Below are 21,371 nucleotides of genomic sequence, written 5' to 3'. Positions count from 1 at the left end.
TCCAGGCGGCTTTTGAATATCTCCAGAGAAGGAGACTCCACCACCTCTCGGGGCAACCTGTTCCAGTGCTCTGTCACCCTCACAGTGAAAAAGTTTTTCCTCATGTTAAGATGGAAGTGTCTGTGTTTCAGTTTGTGCCCATTGCCTCGCGTCCTGTCGCTCGGCACCACTGAAAAGAGTCTGGCCCCATCCTCTCGACACCCTCCCTTCAGATAYTTGTACACATTGATAAGATCTCCTCTCAGCCTTCTCTTCTCCAAGCTAAACAGGCCAAGCTCTCTCAGCCTTTCCTCATAAGAGAGATGCTCCAGTCCCCTAATCATCTTTGTGGCCCTTCGCTGGACTTGCTCCAGTAGTGCCACATCCCTCTTGTACTGGGGAGCCCAGAACTGGACGCAGTACTCCAGATGTGGCCTCACCAGGGCTGAGTAGAGGGGGAGAATCACTTCCCTCGACCTGCTGGCAACACTCTTTCTGATGCAGCCCAGGATACCATTGGCCTTCTTGGCCACAAGGGCACATTGCTGCCTCATACTTAACYTGGTGTCCACCAGCACTCCCAGGTCCTTCTCCGCAGAGCTGCTTTCCAGCAGGTCAACCCCCAGCCTGTACTGGTGCATGGGGTTATTCCTCCCCAGGTGCAGGACCCTGCACTTCCCTTTGTTGAATTTCATGAGGTTCCTCTCTGCCCACCTCTCCAGCCTGTCCAAGTCTCTTTGAATGGCAGCACAGCCCTCTGGCGTATCGGCCACTCCTCCCAGTTTTGTATCATCAGCAAACTTGCTGAGGGTGCACTCTGTGCCTTCATCCAGGTCATTGATGAAGAAGTTGAACAAGACTGGACCCAGTACTGACCCCTGGGGGACACCGCTAGCTACAGGCCTCCAACTAGACTCTGTGCCACTGATCACAACTCTCTGAGCTCTGCCATTCAGCCAGGTCTCAATCCACCTCACTGTCCACTCATCTAACCCACACTTCCTGAGCTTGTCTATGAGGATGCTATGGGAGACAGTGTCAAAAGCCTTGCTGAAGTCTAGGTAGACAACATCCACTGCTCTCCCCTCATCTACCCAGCCAGTCATTCCATCATAGAAGGCTATCAGATTGGTTAGGCATGATTTCCCCTTGGTGAAGCCATGCTGACTACTCCTGATCACCTTCTTTTCCTCCACATGCGTGGAGATGGCTTCCAGGATGATCTGCTCCATCACCTTTCCAGGGATGGAGGTGAGGCTGACTGGCCTGTAGTTCCCTGGGTCCTCCTTCTTGCCCTTTTTRAAGACTGGGGTGACATTGGCTTTCTTCCAGTCCTCGGGCACCTCTCCTGTTCTCCATGACCTTTCAAAGATGATGGAGAGTGGCTTAGCAATAACRTCCGCCAGCTCCCTCAGCACTCGTGGGTGCATCCCATCAGGGCCCATGGATTTGTGGGTGTCAAGTTTGCTTAAATGATCTCTAACCCACTCCTCCTCCACCAAGGGAAAGTCTTCCTCTCTCCAGACTTTCTCTCTTGCCTCCAGGGTCTGGGGTTCCTGAGGGCTGGCCTGACCAGTAAAGACTGAAGCAAAGAAGGCATTCAGTAACTCTGCCTTCTCTGCATCCTTCGTCACCAGGGCACCCACTCCATTCAGCAAAGGGCCCACATTTTCCCTAGTCTTCCTCTTGCTGCTGATGTATTTGAAGAAGCCCTTCTTGTTGTCCTTGACATCTCTAGCCAGATTTAATTCCAAACGGGCCTTAGCCTTCCTCGTCGCATCCCTGCATACTCTGACAACATTCCTATATTCCTCCCAAGTGGCCTGTCTCCCTTTCCACTTTCTGTATACTTCCTTCTTCTGGTTGAGTTTTGCCAGGAGGTCCTTGCTCATCCATGCAGGATGCAGGATAGAATTTCTCTGGCAAGGAAATAAGGGTTGGAAAGGGGAGGGATAGGAGATTTGTTCTCTCTGCAGCTAGTCAAAGAGAAAGGTTGCTTTCCGGGAACACTAAAATCTCCATTCGACAGCAGCGCTGAAAAGGTGACCACCAAATAAACAGTGCTCTTAACAGGGGCTGTCACCACGCTTAACGCTGATGAGTAGTAATTAGTGTGGATTCTTCCAAGCAAGACTTGCAGGCTCAAACTGTACTTCGTGATTCGCAGAGGAAGAGGGAAGCGAGAGAGAGCCTCTCGCTCCGAATGTGAATTTACTCGCCCTGAAAGTCTGACCGCGACCGTGTGCAGGTCTCACGGCCTTCAGCTGAGACGAGGAAGGGACTTCGTGTATTTGCCCACTTTGCAGCAGGCTTTAAAGCCAGGAACATTTGCAGTTAGCTGGAGTGAACCAGGTGTATTCTTACTACACAGCCTGTTAATCTGCCCTTAGATCTGAGGGTAGTTTATAGATCCTGATGGAAACTTTCGTCCTTCTGGCTCATTTCTCACTATTCGCAAGCCTCATAGGAAGACCGTTGCAGGGTTTCACCACCTGAAAACATGATAGTCTAAGAATGAATGACTGAAAAACCTCGACAGGGATCATGATAATAGAAAAGTACTAATTTAATACCTGTCCTTTTAGCTCAAGGGCCAACTAATTGGAGAATATATCTTAATAATAATAATAGATAAGGTATACAATACCAGATATATCTTTTATATGAGATATCTCTATCAATATCTTCTCTCTTATATCCTTATGTAATCTGCAAATTATATATTATATATTTGTCATACTGTAGAAACTTTTGTATGCTTTGTAACCACAGTGTAAAAGACCACAAACATTTTTATTATTGGTTGTCGCATTGGTTCTTTCAAGATATGGATGCTGTATTTCATAGCAACACGGAAATCAAAAGAGAAAGATGTTTTGCATTAGTGATGCTGTCCTGGTACATAGATCCGTGTACTCCATAAGTTCACTGTTAATGTGCAGGTGAACTTTCTGTAATTTTTAGGCCCTGTAACTTTTAATTTCTGTAATTTTTAGCTCCTGCTCAGGTGAGAGATTTGCTGGTTCTCAGCAATGCCATGCCCTGTTCACACAGTTCTTGGCTGACAAGAAAACACCCCAATTTGCATTACTGTTTTTGTGCTGCTTTGTGCAGCTGGTCTTCTACACACTTAAAATAAATGGGAGAGAGAAGGAAACTTTTTTTTTTTTAATTCCTGGTCAGCTAACATTAATGTAAGTTCGGGAGCACACAGAAGTTATATTAATAACTGACAAATATATTTCAAGCGCTGTTCCACTCGTGTCAGCGAGGACAGCAGCCGAGCTCTGCTGAGATTGCTATTTAGCTCTTGTCCTGCTACAGCTAGTCCAAGCATAACTTTTCCTCCATTCTCATACTGGTTAAAAGCAATGTAAATTCCCTGCTTCAYGCAATGAAAAGTGCTCAGGCACTAACTCCCGCTAGATTCCCCCTAGATCATGAAAAACACATCTCGTGCGAGCTTTCTGAATGAGCTCTGGAGTCATTTTAGGTGATCCACCCTTCGCTTTGCGCGGAGACGCATCTCGTCGCAAAATGGTTTGACGCTCAGCCGTAATACCTTGCCGTGAAAAACAGCCAGCTCTGTGCTCTCGGCAGGCTGCGTGCGGTTTGGCAGGGAGACCTGAGGAACGACGGCTGGGATTATTCCCTGACCTCATGGTCAGTTATGTCTTGACCTAGTAAACAGAGATAACCCTAGGTTTTTGTTCTCCGTACTGACGTGAAACGTCAGGGTTCCTGATGTAAAGAGAATTTTAAACAAATACATGCGATGCAAACTTTAGATGCATGCAATGAGATAAAAATCGGTTGTTCTGAACTTGATTTTTTGTGTACTTTTGGTGTTCCAAAATGTAATACATGAAATTTCCAATTATTAAAAAAGTTATATCAGAAGTCATGACTGGCAGTCTTCTGAAATACAATTTTAACTCTTTCACTCGATTGTGTTTCACCGTCACATTTTGTTGTGAACTGTGACAATCGTGGAACACATTGCGTATAACCTATACTCACTGAATGATTTTATTTTTCTCAGATTATTTTCAAAATGATAATATGGTGGAGTTTCATTAAGAAATGAGACACTTTTTTTTTCTGTAATAATAATAGATTCTCAATGGTGCAAATTAGAAGCTCCATTGATATTGCCGATCAATTCCATTTAAGGTTCTGTTGTCATTAGCATATGAAGTATATACAAACTGAGACAAAAATGTCAGCTATATTGAATAAAGCGTTTAGTTTCCTTCTCAAGGAACCAAGAACATTACAGCATATAATTTTTTTTAATAAGAAAAATTAAAGCTCAACTGAGCATAGAAATAATGCACAGTTGATTAATAGTGAGCTTCCTAGAAAAAAAAACTAATGAGAGAGAGAGTTGTATTAGCATAAATTACATATGCTTAACATAATAACAAAAACACCCAGCACTGAAACTCAGAATCAGGCTTAAATAGCATGAGATTACACTATAAATATGGGGATTTAACCTTTTTTTTAGCATTTTGGTTTTGTTCCTCCACAACCGGGAGTTTCAGCAGCGCATAGCAGTTGCCCTCTGAGAGAGCAGGGCAGGGAGGAGGTGTTATCCGCCACGGATCAGAAGCTTGGTGGTTTGGAGCAACCTGGTAGACTTCAGATTTTCCTTGCAGCCCAAGTCTGGTATGGAAGCTGCTATCCGAGAGGCTATTCTACGGTTTATTCCTATTACATTGCCATTTTCTTGCCAAGCGTAAAGACTAGAAACTTAACTTCTTGTGTGTGCACAGTGAAAACTCACTTAACGACAGCCTTCGAAGAGCTGGGGCTCGAAAACCTAAATCGGGTATCATCAGACTTGCTGGAAAATCCCTGAGCTGGCCCCGCATCCGCACTTCCTAAATGAATCCGTTCAGCCTGCCTGCTAACACTGCAGGGGAGAATGCACAGTTGTGTACAGGGAAATTCGAAGAAAAAACAGAAAAAGCAGCTACTGAAAATGGTGATTTATTTTATTTGCATGATCAATGTGGCAAAATGGTAGTTCGTTCTCTTAAATGAAAGGCAAGCAAAAAGCACCCTCTCCCAAGCCACAAAATAACCGAAGCATTTATAGATCACTCTTGATCACTCTTGATAATAGGCTTTTTCCGTGGAGTGCCTTTCACCTCGTGTGTAAAGTGCAGCTCCTTACTCTCAGCTTAATGCATTTAATAAAACTTAATGAAACATTTGTAAAYTTAATGAAGCACTCTGCAAATGAAAACAAAGGCAATCCATCTCCTTCTGAACGGGAACTAGACCGTCATACTGGTAGCACTGGAATATCTGAGATTGTGCTGAGCTTTTAATGCGTCCTTTGGGGTTAATCAGTGCATTTTCGAAGAGAAGAACTGAGTCCCCTAGAAAATCCTGTTACAGTAAATAAAAATAACTCAGCGACATAAACCGTGCCAAATTGATACAGGCCTATGATTCATCTAGTTCATTATCTTGCCACTGACAGTGTCCAGTGTCAGATGTCTCCAAGGACAGTGCAAAAACCGCATAACAGACAGCTAAAGTATAATTTGTCTGTCATAAAATTGACATCCTTTTGATCCTTCAAAATTGATCCTTTTATAGTTAACTTGTCCTTTCTTTGGAAGCCTCGGTCTGATATAGGTATTTACCTTGCACTGATTATGTATTATTAGTGCTTTTCTAGGCATGCGTGAAATGCAACCCAGGGATAAAGCATTGCTACTGCAATACGTTGCAACCAGGTCGCAGCTTTGTACTGAGTTTGCAAGGCCTCAGGACTGAAGCTCAGCAGGCTTCGTCTGTCTGAACTTTTCTTGGTTTAGCTGCAAGAACTTTTATTTTTTTTCTAATGGCTAGGTGGCTGTGGCTAATTTGTTTTACTTTTGCTTATCATTGTATAGCGTTTTTTATTAGACAGTAGTAACAAGTAATTATTCTGGGTAGCAGAACATGACTAACATAATGATGTCGGGTGCGGGAATATAGGCAYAGCAAGATAACAGAGGCCTCGAGAAAGGGGGACACAGGCTGCAGTCTAGTGGAGCAGGACATGGGATAATAGGAGATGGGACACAAGCTTAGCACCAGAGCAACCACAGTCAGTTAAAGAAATGCAGAAATGGAGTTGGACTAAACTGGTTTATGGATAACAGAGATAAAACCCAAATAGCGAACGTATGTAAAATGCAGCAGAAAAAATTCTTCTGAAATGCAAATGGATTGTTTAATAAACAGGCAGAAGAGACTCATATCATTTGGCAAAGACATCTGAAAAGCTACGATTTTTTTTAATCCAAAGAAAAGGTCAAGTATTGCAATTTCTTTGGTTTTGCTTCTTGATTTTTGTTTGATGTATGAGGTCTTTGGTCCTTAGGACTGCTGAATAAGATTTGCGCACTAAATGGCTACTTTGTGTAGGATTCAGCTGTGCCTTTTGGCCTGCAATTCGGCTGCTGCAGAGGCTTTAAAAAACTCGGCATGTTTCAATTTTGTGTGTTATCAGTCTTTGACTCTGTCAGCACTTGAGTTTTCATTTCATTCTCTTCAGCTAGCGTCCTTTGCGCAAGCTTTAAGGAGAGCTGTCTGTGAAATGAAGAGCAAAGGCATTATCTGAGGAGTGGTACGTTGCTTGTCATGTGTGCAGTAATGATTTGACAGTTCTTCGATTTCTTGCCCAGCTAATAGATCAGTATAGTCTTTCCTTCAGTTCTGAAATTTCTTGGAATCTGGATATCTTCAGAATCAGCACTCTTGATCTTTCTTACTGTCCAGGAGCCGAAAGGTCTTTACATGTGGCTCTAATGAAACTGTGGTCTGGGTGGAGATGCCCACCTAGAGCAAAGGCTGAGTCCTGATTTTGGAAGCTGCTTGTTCTCATGCAGAGCAAGGAGATGAGAAAAGGTTGTGTAGAGTCTTGGTGATACAGCTGAGATTTCCTAGGAAAACATGCATGACGTATTCCCGTACACTAGGAAAAAATGCATCAGGTATGTAAAATCTGTCCCTTTACTTCACATATATTCTTCACATGATGACAGTACCTTGCACACAACAGTCTTTTTTTCAGCTTGCTTTCCACAAAAACTCCCAGATTGTTCTCCACAGAGCTGCGGCACTTTCATATTGTGTTTTACAATTGATTGTTGCCTGTGAAATGCATCTTGTAACTGGAGCTAGAATCCCGGAATTTGAATGAGAAGCTATTGTGCCAGGTTCCTTGAGTGCACAACATGAATGCACTACAGTGATAATTCATAATCACAGGGGAATCTAACACTGACAGTAAAAGCCAGAGGTATTCAAAACCTATTTCCAGTTTAGAATGAGTTTTCAAGGTATTTTTGAACATTCCTAATATTGGACCAATTCATCTTGTAACATGTTCAGAAATGCAGTAGCGGAAGTGGCATCTAGGGCCAAGGCCATATGATTTGACTCTTAAAGCCTTATAGAATCACAGAACAGCCCGGATGAAAGAAACCTCTGGAAATCATCTGGTCCCAACTTCTGCTGAGAGCTTATCTAGGGCTGTGTCAAGGCAAGTCTTGAATATTGCCAGCAAGAGAGATTCCGCCACTTGTCTGGGCAATCTATTTCGATGTTTTATTATTGTCACGGTGAGGAATTTTTGCATTATGTCTAGATGAAATTTCCCCTGAAGCAATGTATGCCCGATGCCTCTTGTCCTGTCAACACCCATCCTTGTGGAGTGAGTTCCTTGATCTTCTCTATAGCCGCCTTCTAGATATTGAAAGACTGGGGTTAGATCCCCCTCACCCCCAAGCCTTTTCTTCTCTAGACTGAACGAATCTAATTTGTCCAACCTTGCCAAGTTCTCCAACCCTCTAATCATCTCAGTGACCCTCCACTGGACCCTCTCCAGTTTTTCAGTATCTCACTTGAACTGGGGAGGCCAAAACTGGACACCATATTCCAGGTGTGGCCTGACATACTAATACCCACTCCCTCTTCTCCCTTCTGGTTTTGACCTGTTGAGCAGGAGCTACTGGCCCAGTTTTCTCTTCCAGTGGAACTGGAACTAATTCATTTCTCCCCACCTTCCAYTGCCAGCTTTTAGCATCTGTTCTTCATCTGAATTTTTCCAGATGAGGGAACAGCTGCTATCTTGTTGCTATGGATCGTGAGCTTTCAGGGTGCCTTGTCCCATGCTTCTGGCCATCCTATTCTGTCTGCACCCTGAGGGCTCAGCTCTTGGCCTTTCAACATCCTGTTGATTTCCTGCTCACCTTCCCATTTGGACCATCACCTGCTGATTTCTTCACCTGACAGCTCGAGGAATCAGGGCACACCTCCCACAGGTGGGGTGCCCGTCTGTCTCAGCCATGGTTGCTGTGCTCCCTAAGGAGCCATATCTAATTCATTGTGTATGAATTCTTGCACATAGTCATGCATTGCAGGTTTACATTGTGAATTTGTGATAATTTGTTAAGGAGGAGGAAGATCTCATCCTTACCCCAGCAACAAACTTCTTATCTCAAATGGACATCATTCATAGCATTTTGCCTCTTTTCTAGCTGCCTCCTGGCTGCTAGCACAAGCTCTGGAGAAGCTGATATCAAGGACCTGATATTGAACTCAAATTTTGGAGTAACTCACAAAGAGGTTTGAGCAGGAACATTTTCTTCGTCTTCTGTGAATGTGCAGTAAGTTCTTAAAGAAGTTCAAGTGGGATGTGGCAATATAGCTTGCACATATGGACACTTCATCCCATCTTTTACAAAACCAGCCCTCATTTACAGTCATCTAAGCAAGGTATAAAAAGTGACTATTCACAGTTTTATCGAGGGCTAGCAGGCTTATTTCATGTCATCAGATTCACCCTCACACTTCATGACTAGAACTTGGATCACTTGAAGATGACTTCTTTCAGATGAGTGATTTATGAGGCATAGACTGAGCTCTCTGAGTTTAATTTGATTCAGGGAAATTTTCCAGATCTTACCAGGGGCTGTTATAAATCCAAACATCATATTTCATAAGAAGATCTTACATTTTCTCCTAATGTTTTAAAAATACCTGATTCTGCAGTAGTCTTCGCACTAAGCTGCATCATACCTCTGCGTGATTATGCAGTGGCAAAATGGCTCAAAGACTTCTTACACAGGTGATGTGTCTTAAGGTTATGCTTATATTTTTTTGTTTGTTTGTTTGTTTTCTAATTTCTTACTTTTATTACAGATTTTCCTAGGGACTGGCCCTAGGCTAAACAGAGCTGGCATAAATAGCAGCCTGGAGGACTTCTGCCCATTTTTGCACATGGCTTGAGTATTCACTGTCCAGCATTATACATCTAATCAAGGCATTTGGGTTAGGAGCCTAGGATCTCTGTATAGTTGATGGACAGATGCAATTGAGATATCTGAATTTCCCTCCAGAGCTTTACTGCAAATCGAAGCCTAGGCTCCTCTCTTAAAAACCTAATTTAGATGCTCTAAGTTTTGCTAGGTGAATATCTCCATATAGGTATGGATAGCTTCAGCTGTCTGAAACATGTTACCTTATATCAGCATGACAAAGAGCTTGCTTACTAAGCAACCTCAGCTTCTCATGAATTGCTTGTTCCTAGAGTGCTTAGGTGGAAATGACATCTATTAACCTTAAAGTCAAATATCCTTGCTTGCAGGGGGATTACTGCTTAGTGTATCTCAGCTCTTTATGTAATAGCTTTTACTGACTTTATCAAAGCTTCTAAAAGTTGCTTCTTAAAGAAAAAAGTAACTAGGAAAGCTCAATGGATAAGTGTATGTCCCAGTATTTTAATAAATCCCACTATTTTAATAAATAATAATGGAATAAAACATAAAAATGGAATTTTTCAAATAAATCTAGGCTGAGACTGAAGTGATAGAATCAGTCCAATTTATTCTAGTAAGAGAATATGACTGGGATTGCTATTACCCTTGCTATTACCTTTATCTGATGAAGGAAGAAGATCTGTCTGCAGTGTATTCCATTTATCTCAGGACATATTAGAAAAAACACTAATATGATTTTAATTCATTAGAATTTGTTCATTTTGCTTTCTTAAATGGGTAAAATCTAAGAAATGATACATCAAAAGAAATATATAGTGATTTTCCATGTTTATAACTAAACTCTGGTGGCCTCTGAGGTTTTATGTAGTTCAGATAAAATGTATAACCAAGAATTTCCATTTTTTATTTTGATTTGACAAGTCAATATTTGCACACACCTAGGAACTCAGTTCTTTTCTTAACTGTATAGATTCAAATATAAAAAATAACTGCAATGTATCTGTTTTGCGGCCAAACATGGCCCTTCATATCTAATGCTGTCAATCTAGTCCCTTCAAGAAATATTGATTTTGGTAATGAAATCTTAAGTATTGGACAGAAATACTGTAAATATTCATTGAACTTCAGTGGAACAAAGCCTGTTAAAAAAAATTAAAAAACTTCATTTTCAGGTGATCGGCGCACTGCAGAATTGGTACCTAATGTATGGCAAACCTTTTAAAAACACACACTCGTATACAACAAAGATATTTGCATCATTATTAACAATGTGGTAAATCTGTTATGCTGTTAGAATAGAGTATGAAGTCCTTTAAAGCTCTGAGAACAGGACTAACTGAATTATTTTTATTCACTGAGCAAGATTTAAGCAGCATCCATCACCTGTCATCTCATTTTGCAAATTGTCATTACTACATTTTACTCCTTGTTTTGGTTTAGTGGTGAGGAAGGACTTACCTGGAAAACTTATAGTTACGTGCAGAGCACCATTATTTAAAACGATTTGGAAATCTAACTCACATGACAGTAATTTTCTGTCATGTTAGGATGCCTTAATTTTATAGTCAAAGGAGTCATGCCCTAATAAATAACTGGTATGTTGAATGACTGAAGTCCAGTATAAGGGGACTTAATTAAAAAGGACAGCTAAAATAAGGTCTGAGCAGTTAAAATGTTAATTATCTTCTGTTGTTTTATTTATGCACATTTTAAATGCTTTCTTCCATGCTGAGAGAGAGGGAAAGATGTAAGACAGAATACTGTGTGCCCAAAACACATTATGTTCAATTTTCCTGTGTCACATTCACACCAAGCAACTGCACCTAATCTTTGTATTTCTGGATTCCTGTTGCATTTATCCCAGTTGTATCTCAGTGCTTCCAGAGTATGTAATGTAAGTGCGATGAGACCCTAAATGGACTTCAGAGATTCTTTGCTCTTCTTCCTTCCCTTACAGAAGAATCATTGCTTGGTATGCACATACCTAATTTTGCTTTAATCCTTGTCTTCTTTTTCCCTTTTCATGTCCACTGAGAAATGACAAAAAACCTTTTTTGTAAGAGAAAGCGCTGGCAATGTTTTTGAAAGGTGGTCATGCTCTGGATTAGGCCTTCCTGGAAGAACGTTTTTGTCCGGAGCAAAACCATTTTATCTCTGTCCCCCTGGGTGTTTTTACCCTCTTTTCTGTTTGCTGAAAGTTGAAAASGAGATCGTGGTCAGACATGCAATAATTAGTGCAGCTGTGTTAAGAGAGCAGCTAAACCTGAATCAACTGTTGTTACTGGCAGAGGCATTTAGCTCTTTCACATATGCATGTACTGGGCTAAAATGTACCACAAAATAAGGAGCAATATGTGAGCATATTGACAAGAGGCACTAGTAGCTTTAGATGTATTCCTCACAAACATTACTCTTCAAAAAATAATCTGCATGGATGGAATAATTTGCAATGTTCCTGAAAGGAGATAAAACTGTTTCCTTATTCATAATCCCCCCATGTTGTGGGTTTGGAGCGGACAGGAAGAAATTATGGCTTCTGCTCCTCCACAGGCACTTGTTCCCAAATGAGAATAATCTGTGGTGTGGCCACTCTGCCAAAAAAATTGCGATGTCTGTATGCAGAAGAACATTAGATCACTAGATTTCTTGTGTAGTATATGAAAGTGAGTGCATGGATCCAAAAGTGAGTGGGCAGCCCTCTCGAATGCCTATGCCATAAGTCTCAATCAGCTGCCTATTGCAATAATACTGTTCCGCTAGCCACGATGTGACCATCATGCTGCTGATTCTCATGAAAAAGGAGCCAGGCATTTCTTGTTACCGAAGTCCAACCAAGTCCGACAAATGTGGTAGTATACTTACAAGCTATAGAAAGCTTGAAGTGATAGAAGACAGAGCACGGGACTTAGGAGACAAGCCCTGTGTTTTGGTTTTGCACTAGCCTGCTATATGAGTTTTGACAGATGTTTCCTTTCCTCTCCCTTGGCTTCCATATCCGTAAAACGTGGGCAAGCGTATTGGCTTCCCTTGCGAGGGCTTTGGGACTGCTATGGAAAGCACTATGCAGATTGTTAAGTAGTGGTGAAGGTGATCTCGGTCTCCTGTTATAGCTGTAATGAGACGCAAGGGTCTCTCCTCCACTTGTTTAAAGGCCCAGTAGGATTAGGTCCCTGTTCGGTCTCTTCACGCTTCCCTGGCTTCCCATTTGCACTCCGGCAATCTTGGTAGGAGCCCCTGTTGCACCACCTAGAACGTGCTCCCCTTCTCAAGGGTTCCTGTGCCAAYGCCGGCTATAATTCAGGTTCTGCCATCAAAGCGTATCATCAGGAACAGCAGTTGGATTGTAGAAGGCTCATCCACCACCACGTCACATTTACCTAGTTGCACCTCTATTGCCATACCGGTCTCAACGTCTAGGCGTAACTAGGGCAGAGCAGGATTTGTTGGCAGTTGCAGTGCCCTGCTTTATATCTCTGCCGTCTCTCCTGTTCAAGCTGCCCGACTGCTTACCCAGCCTGGGAACAATCTCTCCCACATGCTTTTGCCTCTTTACACACTTGAAGACAGTATCTGTGGAGTAAGCACGCGCACAGTAAATGCATTCAGCGTGTGCGTACTTGTGGAAACAAAAGCTCTTCCTCCGAATATTTGTACAAGCAAAACTGGCTGGTGGCAAAGGAAGTAAAACCCTGAAACACAGCTAAACCTCTCCCCACCTTCAGCCACTRCAATTCCAACACATTTTTGTCCTGACTGCATCTTTCCAGAAAGGCCTGAGAGAATTGAAAGAACTATTATTCATGCCCTTAGTATTTTCAATGCAAGTTGATTCAGACTCTGTGTTCTGAATTATATATCAGCCCAGAGGTTTAGATCACTTTGGCAAACCTAATTGCTGTTCCTAGCCTAGAGTGATAATTTAACCCACCCTTATTAAACTTTATTCTTGCAATATTACTTCCAGACATTAGTTTGGGTCCCATTCTTTGGACATGGTCTGAATTGCATTTCCTTGGAAAAGACTCTTGTAAGAGTTTTGTGTCAGCTAGCTGCTGCCTTCACTTTAGCGGGAGGCTTGCTGGGTTATAATTAATATCTACTGGTTATTATACTTATAGTCACTAATAAGTTTCTTTTGAGTGTGTTGTCATGGTGCCATTGCTTACTTTACTATCATTTTCTTACGTTTTTCAATTTATAACGGCAGGTAATAGCAACAGTGGTGAGTGAAATGGGAACTGGAGGACACAGATGCTAAGAGTAAGGATCTGAAGTATCAGCATACACTAAGTAGGGAAAGATTATTTGCAGTGCTCGGATGGAAATGAAGGTACGTAGCTGTAGCCACAGTTCACATTTCTTCTTCCACAAGTATGTCCATATCTTAACACAAAATTTTCTTGTGGATCAAGTCCTTGATTGTTTTGACTTACCCAGACTTTGTTTTTTCCATACCCTGAAGTTCTCCTTGACAAATATAAAAAGGTTTCATTTAGGAAAGTATCCTAAGGGAAATGTGGATGTCTCCTATTTGGGAGCTTGATAAATTCTGTGCATCTTCTGTTGACTTTTTCCTTTCTCTTTATGTTTATCTTTCCAAACTCCAGCTTTATTAAACTAGGAACCCTCACCATACCAAGATCCCATGGGCTCCAAAGTCCACAACTAGTCCATGACTAGTAGGCTAAGAAAGTTGTATCATACTTTTAATTTGTCACAAAAAAAATACAGTAATGAGAGGGATTTTCCACTAGTCCAGACAAATACACTTAATGTGATGTATAATAATTAAATGATAAAAAAGAGAGCTTTTAGGCTATGAATCCACTGTGTCTGAAGCTTCTTTTGCCTTGTTTGTGTTCTTATATCTGTTGTATGCATGTTTGGGCATAAAGAACTTTCCATCTCAGGCAAAAAAAAGATGTTTTTAACAAAAGAAAAAGTACTCAGTGAGGAACTATTTTAGGAAGGAACATGAAAGGGGGAAAAATCTCAGATCATTTACTGTGACATATCAGTGTTTTTTCTTCATGAAGGGATAATATAAGGGAGTGTTTTATTTATAATTGCCACGTATTTCTACTCTAACTTTTCCTTTTTATGAATGCCAACAGGACTTTTTGCTCATTTCATTGCGTTATAGTCTTTTGCTTATTTAAAAAGTCTGCTAGAGATGCTGACTAGTAAAATCATATTGGCTAAATTCTATGCTTTATTTTAGCTGTCAGAAACCAAAGGCAAGACTTGGAGATGTGAACAAGAATAGTACGGATCTTAATTGAGAAGGTCCTACAGATGCAAGAGCAAGCGTAAATTTTGACACAGAAGAGATGCTGAGATACATGATTTATCAGCCAAAAGAAAACTGGAAAAAGAAAACCAAAAGGGAATTTGTCGAGGGACTGATGAGGAGAAAAATTTGCTTACTTTAGTCCTTTTGGGCTTCCTAGCATAGAATGAGGAAATTATATGAACGTGTGGTGGAGCAATAATAATCCTTACAAATATTTGGTGAGACGAGGAGGGAGAAGAGTCACTAAAGAAAGCAAGAGTCTCCTTGACAGTAGATTTTTTGCAAATTTTTCTGACCTTGCATTTTATTTTGCTTACATTTAATTATGAAGCATAACAGTTCTTGTGCTGCTATGGTCTAGCTAGAAATGAAGTGAGGACTGCAGCCTACTGATTCAGAACTGAATTGCAATACAATTAATGTAAATTGTGTATTAATTAGAGTATTTTTTTTTCTTTCTATGCTTGCACATAAAACAGTAGTCTTACATGCAGTTCTTTCCCATTTTAAGAAGCAGCCTGGTGTTTACATCGCTGGCACAGATTCAGATTCAGCCTAAGTAGGTGCTACCCAAAGAATTGACATCCATTTTGCTCACTTTATCCTGTGCTTTCTAATAAGGACTTTTTCTATTCTTGTAAGATGTAGCAAAACTTTGATTTTCAGTACTAGCTACTCAGTAGAGAAGCTTTCTTCTTTCCTTCTTAATTCTTCATTGTTTTAGTTTGTATTACAACTAGGGCCGTGAGATTTTTCTGCTATTTTAGATGCAATTTTTCTGCCTGAATGTGTAAAATACCAAAGAATCTGATTCTGATCTTTGTTTTCCAGGCATGCACATTTAATTCATTTCACGAATAGATAATGGCATATTTATCTGGAATTTCCGCTTTGTAAAGTAGATTTCAATACTGTCACATATGTGTAAAAGAGTATATTGCTTAAAACTGCAAAATCTTGCACCAAAAGAATATTATTTATACGTATGAAAAAATAGCCACATACTAAACAATTGTACAGTATTGTCAGGGAAGTTTTTTAACTGAACTTGAAGCTTATAGCATGGATGATACTTAGGTAAACAGTTCAAACAGGTAATTCTAGATAAATAGTGCAGTGTGTGTGTGTGTGTATAGGAGTGGTATGCATACATGTGTTTTGGTGTTAATTCTTTCTACAAATGTGTGAAAAGCACAGGCAAAGTGAAGGACTACTTAGAGAGACTTAAGAGATCTAAGTGTTATGGCCAGAAAGGTTGTCTCCTGTAAGGGGAGTGATATTAGTCGCAGACAGCCTCTCCCCTGTTTGCTATTGAGTTAATGCAACCTTTCATTACTGTGCATCTCACAATATTAACCTCCTGTCCATCCTAAAACACACAATATTACCACTCTGGGAATCTGTATGTCATATTAAGCATCTTGAAAAGGGCATGCCTTCGGAAAGCCTCAGAGGTGTCACGAGCAAAGCATCGCTACAGTTGTCACTTCAGCTCAGCGTGAACTTCTAGATCCACCTCCTAAGTATAAAATACTCTGCTGCTTTGACTTCTCTAAGGTTAAAATCATGTATGACTATCTTCTCTTTACCTGCTCCTCCTGTGTACAACACACACAAAAGTATATAGAGACTACTACTTTTGTGTAAGAAAAAAGAATCCCACAGCATGTCTTTTTAATAACTGTTCAGCTACAAAATTTTATTGGTATCCTTTTATGTTCCCTCTAGAGGATGTAATGCACAAAAGCATTGCCACGGAACATATAAAATTACAAATGAAATTTATTGTAAAAAGTAGAATGTCTTCTAGACTGGTGTCAGTATTTATTTCATTCATAAACCAAAACTGCAGGTATAATATATTCATTGTCAGCAAGTTCATGGGTGTAAATTGCCATCCAACAGTATTGACTGATATAAGACAGATATTGAAAAGACAATTTAAATTTACTCTTCCAAACATAAACTGTTCCACAAAAGCACTGTAAAAACTCCTTCAAGGTTTTGTGTTGTGCTTCACATTTATGGTTAACTACATAATTTGGTTGTGTCATAATCCACTGTGTTTGGCAATTTGGCATTATAGGCCTGCAAAGCAGATTGGATCCTCACCACTTCACTGGTAGACAGCTTGAGTCTATGACGGAGCAAGCAAGAGAAGAGGTCTAGACGACGTTGGCCGGGCGGAGAGAGTTTATTTACACGATCCCGTATCTCTAATAGCTGCAAAAGTGCCGAGTCCTGTGATCCCTGAGTGTAGGGGTAGTCCAGCTGCAAAATCAAGTCTCGAATTGCTTCGGGGTCGAAGTGCATGCTGTAGCCAAACACTTGGATGTTATTGATTTTCATGTAGCCCAGATTTCGCGAGGGATCAATAAATTCCAGGGGTTCGTAGTAGATGCTTTCATTGCCGTTTGGACCATTCGACTTAATTCGACTCCTCAAATAGATGTGTACCGTTTCAAAAAACGTCTTCCACTTGTTGCCCAGAGTCAGCGTCCAGTTATAACACTGAAGGGGTAGGTCCAGCTTAGTCCGCTCCCAGTCTGGGAAATTATTTTCATTCACAGGCATAAACCAGCTCTCAGAGTGGCTGCCCCCAAAAGGGTTGACATAAACAGCGAGAACAGGCTCTAAGGTGCTGTTTTTAGTTAGGCAAATTTGAAGAGAGAGGCCCAGTATCATATGGACCAGGCTGGACTTGTACTTGTTACTCTTAAGAGTAAGGAGCATCCGCTTGCGCCAGGAAGGGTCAAACCAGCTGTTGAGGCGCATGTCGTTACTGATGAAAATGGCGTGGACCTCGATCCTCCGGTCTGTCTTCTGCAGTAAGTACTTCATCTCCAGGTCCTGAAGGTCGGTCTCGAAGCCAATGTAGTGCTCGGTTGATTCGGCCACCTCGGGCTTGCAAAGCCCTTGGCTGAGCATGTAGCCGGCGTTGCAGCTGCCGCAGCGGGTGCGATTGTCAGCGGCGCAGCTCAGGCACGCCGCGCCGTCCCCGACCGTGCAGGGGAGGAAGCTGTGGCAGGCGACCTGGTCGTTGGGGCAGGTGCACGTGTGAGTCTCTTCGGAAAAGCTTCCCAGCAGGCCGTTTTCATTGCAGTAGAGGAAGGACTGGATGCGGTTTAGCCAGTAGTTTGAAGACCTGCAAAGGCAAAACAACGCATTTCAACGCTGAGAGAGACCCGAACGCAATCATTACAAACTTGTGGTAGCAGATTAAGATGCTATAAACATCACTAAAAAGTTAGACGACAGCATCTGCAGTCAGATAAATACCTGTATAAATTGCCTTTTAACGATGCAAAATCACAATAGAGAAGTTTCTTTAAAAACTCACGGGCCCACCAGGAACATTTGGTTCACATGTTTGCTCTCTCTGTGTCTTGGTCAAGGAAGCCTGCCCAAGAGTTATTTTTTTGTAATTGTCTTCAGATTAACGCCCTGTAATCCTCTGCTGCTGAGATGTTTTTCCTCATAACACTTGACCAGTGAGGTGATTCCTATGTCTCTAAGCGCATGTAACTGTGCATCATCTTTCTCGTATGCTTTTGTAAGCTTGCAAGCTTCCTTGTTACAGGCTGGAACTGCTCTAGTGAGCTATAGAGTGGCCAAAATGTTTACCTTGAACAGCAAATAGGACCCTGCCCTCACTGAAATAGATTCAAACTTAATTCTTTGAACGACTTCCAGCACAATGATATCCCTATGGGAAGCCGTGGATGAGCATGCTGTGTTTACTTTTCATCCTCTGAAATGAAATTAAAAGATCACTTTAATATTCTTCTTGTCATCTCATTTTGGCTTCACTAGAAGCAAGAGCTAATGTCCTAATTCATGCTGGGGAAGCGGCTACTGAAACCAGCAGTTGGGGTGATAAGGCACGGTTGCTAGCAGAAAGACAATGCGAACAACACAGTTACATGGAAGTAACCCAGAGGAAAAAAAAGAAAACCTTCTCTCTTTGTCTATATTTTTCAGTTCTTCCTATTACACCTGGCAGTGCGCAGCTTAAAGAACTTGCTTTGGCTGCTGCAGAGTCACTTCCATTGTTGTCACATGAAGGATGGTGGTTGTGCAGTTCTTCCCTTTTCATTGCATTGTCTCAAAGAGAAAATGTGAGAGCCTCATTCACGGCCGACTTACATTTTAAGTCACCTCTGGATTTGGCTCAAGCGTTTTGTTATTCAGAAATAATAACTTTTCTTTTTCTCTGACTATAAAATAAATGCTGAAACTAAAAATCTATGACATCTCAATCTGGCTTTTTAAAAGCATGAAAATAAAAATCAGTAAAGTTAAGTCATTTTGTATTTGATATGTCTCTATTTTTTTTTTCTTTTACACATTGTCTATTAGTATTTTACAGAAGTATAGGTATGTATAATAACATCCATGACATGAATGTCTCAATACCTACCTTCTCCTTTGTGCTTAATTGAAAGTCAACATTAAGCAAAAATGCTTCTGGCAAGTTTATTCCTCGATTTCCTGGTTAAAAATCAGAATGTCCATTCTATAAGCAAGTCCAATATCAAAATACAAATGTTACCCCCAAACTGGAGAAAATATTAACACTATTGCTTTCGCAGGTGGAATGGGAAGATCCTGTGTGCTGTGTCTGGCTTGGTTTGGCAGTAATCTGTATCTACTGCGCTTGCCCCACTACATCACAGAAACTGTAGTTCAGGTGTGTTATGACCCTGCTTCCCATTATGGGATGACCTTCGCAGCCAGGCTACTTCTCACATGGTGTAGCTTATTACTACTGTGCCTGCAATGCACCACAGCAGTGAAAGCAAAGATCTGTGTCTGAAGGAGTGAAAATCTCCTCCCAAAGGTCTCTCATTACGGCCTTTTCCTAACTCTTTATGGCTCTCTGCACTTATCTAAGGACTGTTACTTATATGAGTTCCAAAAGCTGCAAGAGAAAAGATATAAAAGTCCAGCTTTTCACTTTCTTTTAGATCTTGGGGTCTTATACCCATTTGCTTTTTAGTCTCCAGGTATTAGACTCATACTGTTAGTACCAGTTGGAACCACACAACTACTATATCAAGCTTAAGCATTTTCAACAGCAGCTGATCAGATTTGTGAATGCAAATTTTATCATCATCTCCCACATCTCTTGCCAGCAGAAGTCCCATTTTTTTGAAAATTTTTGTTATAAATTATGAGTGCGTTTCCAGAAAACCTCATTTTTCATTGACCAGCTCTGAGCTTCCAGATATGGATTTGAATTCAGCCCAGCAGAGGACAAACATCTGAAGACCTGCTCTAAAGATTTTCCTTGTATCACGGAGTGTCGACTGTAGAGTCCAAATCTGCTTGGCTCACTCACACAAAACATCAATCATGCTGTACAGTTTGGATATCTAAGTATATGTTTCCATGATATATTCCAGCCAGATGAAAGCCCACTGTGCCTAAGCTCTGATCCAACCAAAGCCATGTGTCTACATGAGTTTCTCAGCAGAGATTAGYAGCTTGGATTCGGCGTTGTGTTAGTGTGATCACATGGTTTCCGGATGGCTTGGAGGTGAAGCAAGAGCATTTAACCTCTGGCTTGGAGCTCATGCAGCGTGATCCTTCAGCTGCACTCCAGCTCTGAATTCTGAAGACTAACGTTAGATAACTTTCTGAAAGATTTTAATTAGTGTAATTTTGAATATTACTTTATTGAGCAAAGGAAGATAATCTGCAGCTTTAAGCTGATCTCTGTTTTGTTTTGTCTACCCTTGTTTCCTCTTAGATCTAGAGGATAGAATTACAGTTTATTATATTACATTACTATTTATGATTCTGCCTTTTATTTGGCATTACAATACTTCAGAGAATGAGCTGCCCATTAATTTTCAGTCCACATCACAAATATCACTGCTAGTGTTTTGAAGAAAATAGAAAAAAAAATCAGGAACAACATAAACATTAAGCATACAAACTTACAATCAGATACTGTCTACTCTTACAAATATGCAGGTATTAACTGAATCAGGAAAAAAGGGATGACAGAAAGACGGAGACTTCCTGAGCAAGGCAGCAGTGTTGGAAGATAAGGACTGTTCATTGTTGGAAAGAGCCTCTTTAAACAAGCAAAATTACTTTTGCTGATAAAGGTTGATTTGGTTTGGGTTACTTGCTTTTCCAGCCACATAGTCTTTAAAACTTTTTTCCATGTTAATGATCATTAGATCACTGTTGTTTCTGTTATTGTGACATGCAAAACATTTTACTTCATTTATTTATTTTTTTAATGAGCCTACCTTCCATTTTTTCATTAAGAGATAGAAGAAGCAGTCTGAAAATCTTCTGCATAAAATTACATACCYGCACAATGAAGTAAGTCTCCTATCTAAAACTTAGTTTATAACTTAATATTTAGCTTATTAAAACAACTGTATCTTTGATCATTAGCAGTTGCAAGGAAAACAAGAACTGCAGAAGGAAGGATGTTTTCTTTTTATTCCAGACAAAGTCCAAAACAACAGGCACCTTATACTTTTTACCTTATTTTAATTTGTTACCTTGTTTTAATTAGACAGATTTCAAGAAGTTCTAGTTACACTTCCTTGTCTTTGATCAGTTTAGAAGCATAAGTTCTATGTGAAAAAATAAAATCAGCTGTTTTAACTGACTGCTTTGACTGCTTTTTTAAAGTTGGCATTAAGAAATTCTGTTATTCATTCTAAATTTATTGCTTTTACCCAAGTATTTTAATAAAATTAAGTGAAAATGCATGAAATGTAGGCATATACCTGCCTTACTTAAGCTACTCATCCTTAATTAGATACATTCACATTGGTATGTGATTC

General features: G+C 40.7%; 1 protein-coding gene across 2 annotated transcripts in view; it reads right to left on the bottom strand.

Annotated features, from left to right (window-relative positions):
• Nucleotides 1-16,237: 16,237 nt before the first annotated feature.
• Nucleotides 16,238-21,371, bottom strand: part of LOC112968203 (BMP/retinoic acid-inducible neural-specific protein 3) — a 192,019-nt gene continuing 186,885 nt past the window's right edge. For both annotated transcript variants that reach the window (XM_026070185.1, XM_026070186.1), the window contains one exon: nucleotides 16,238-17,704. In XM_026070185.1, the coding sequence (XP_025925970.1) occupies nucleotides 16,588-17,704 (1,117 nt within the window). In that variant the 3' untranslated portion in view covers nucleotides 16,238-16,587. The remainder of the gene's footprint in view (nucleotides 17,705-21,371) is intronic.

This window comes from Apteryx rowi, unplaced genomic scaffold (assembly GCF_003343035.1).
Source record: "Apteryx rowi isolate R43461 unplaced genomic scaffold, aptRow1 scaffold_306, whole genome shotgun sequence".
Lineage (NCBI taxonomy): Eukaryota > Metazoa > Chordata > Aves > Apterygiformes > Apterygidae > Apteryx > Apteryx rowi.
This window is presented reverse-complemented; position numbering and strand designations above follow the sequence as displayed.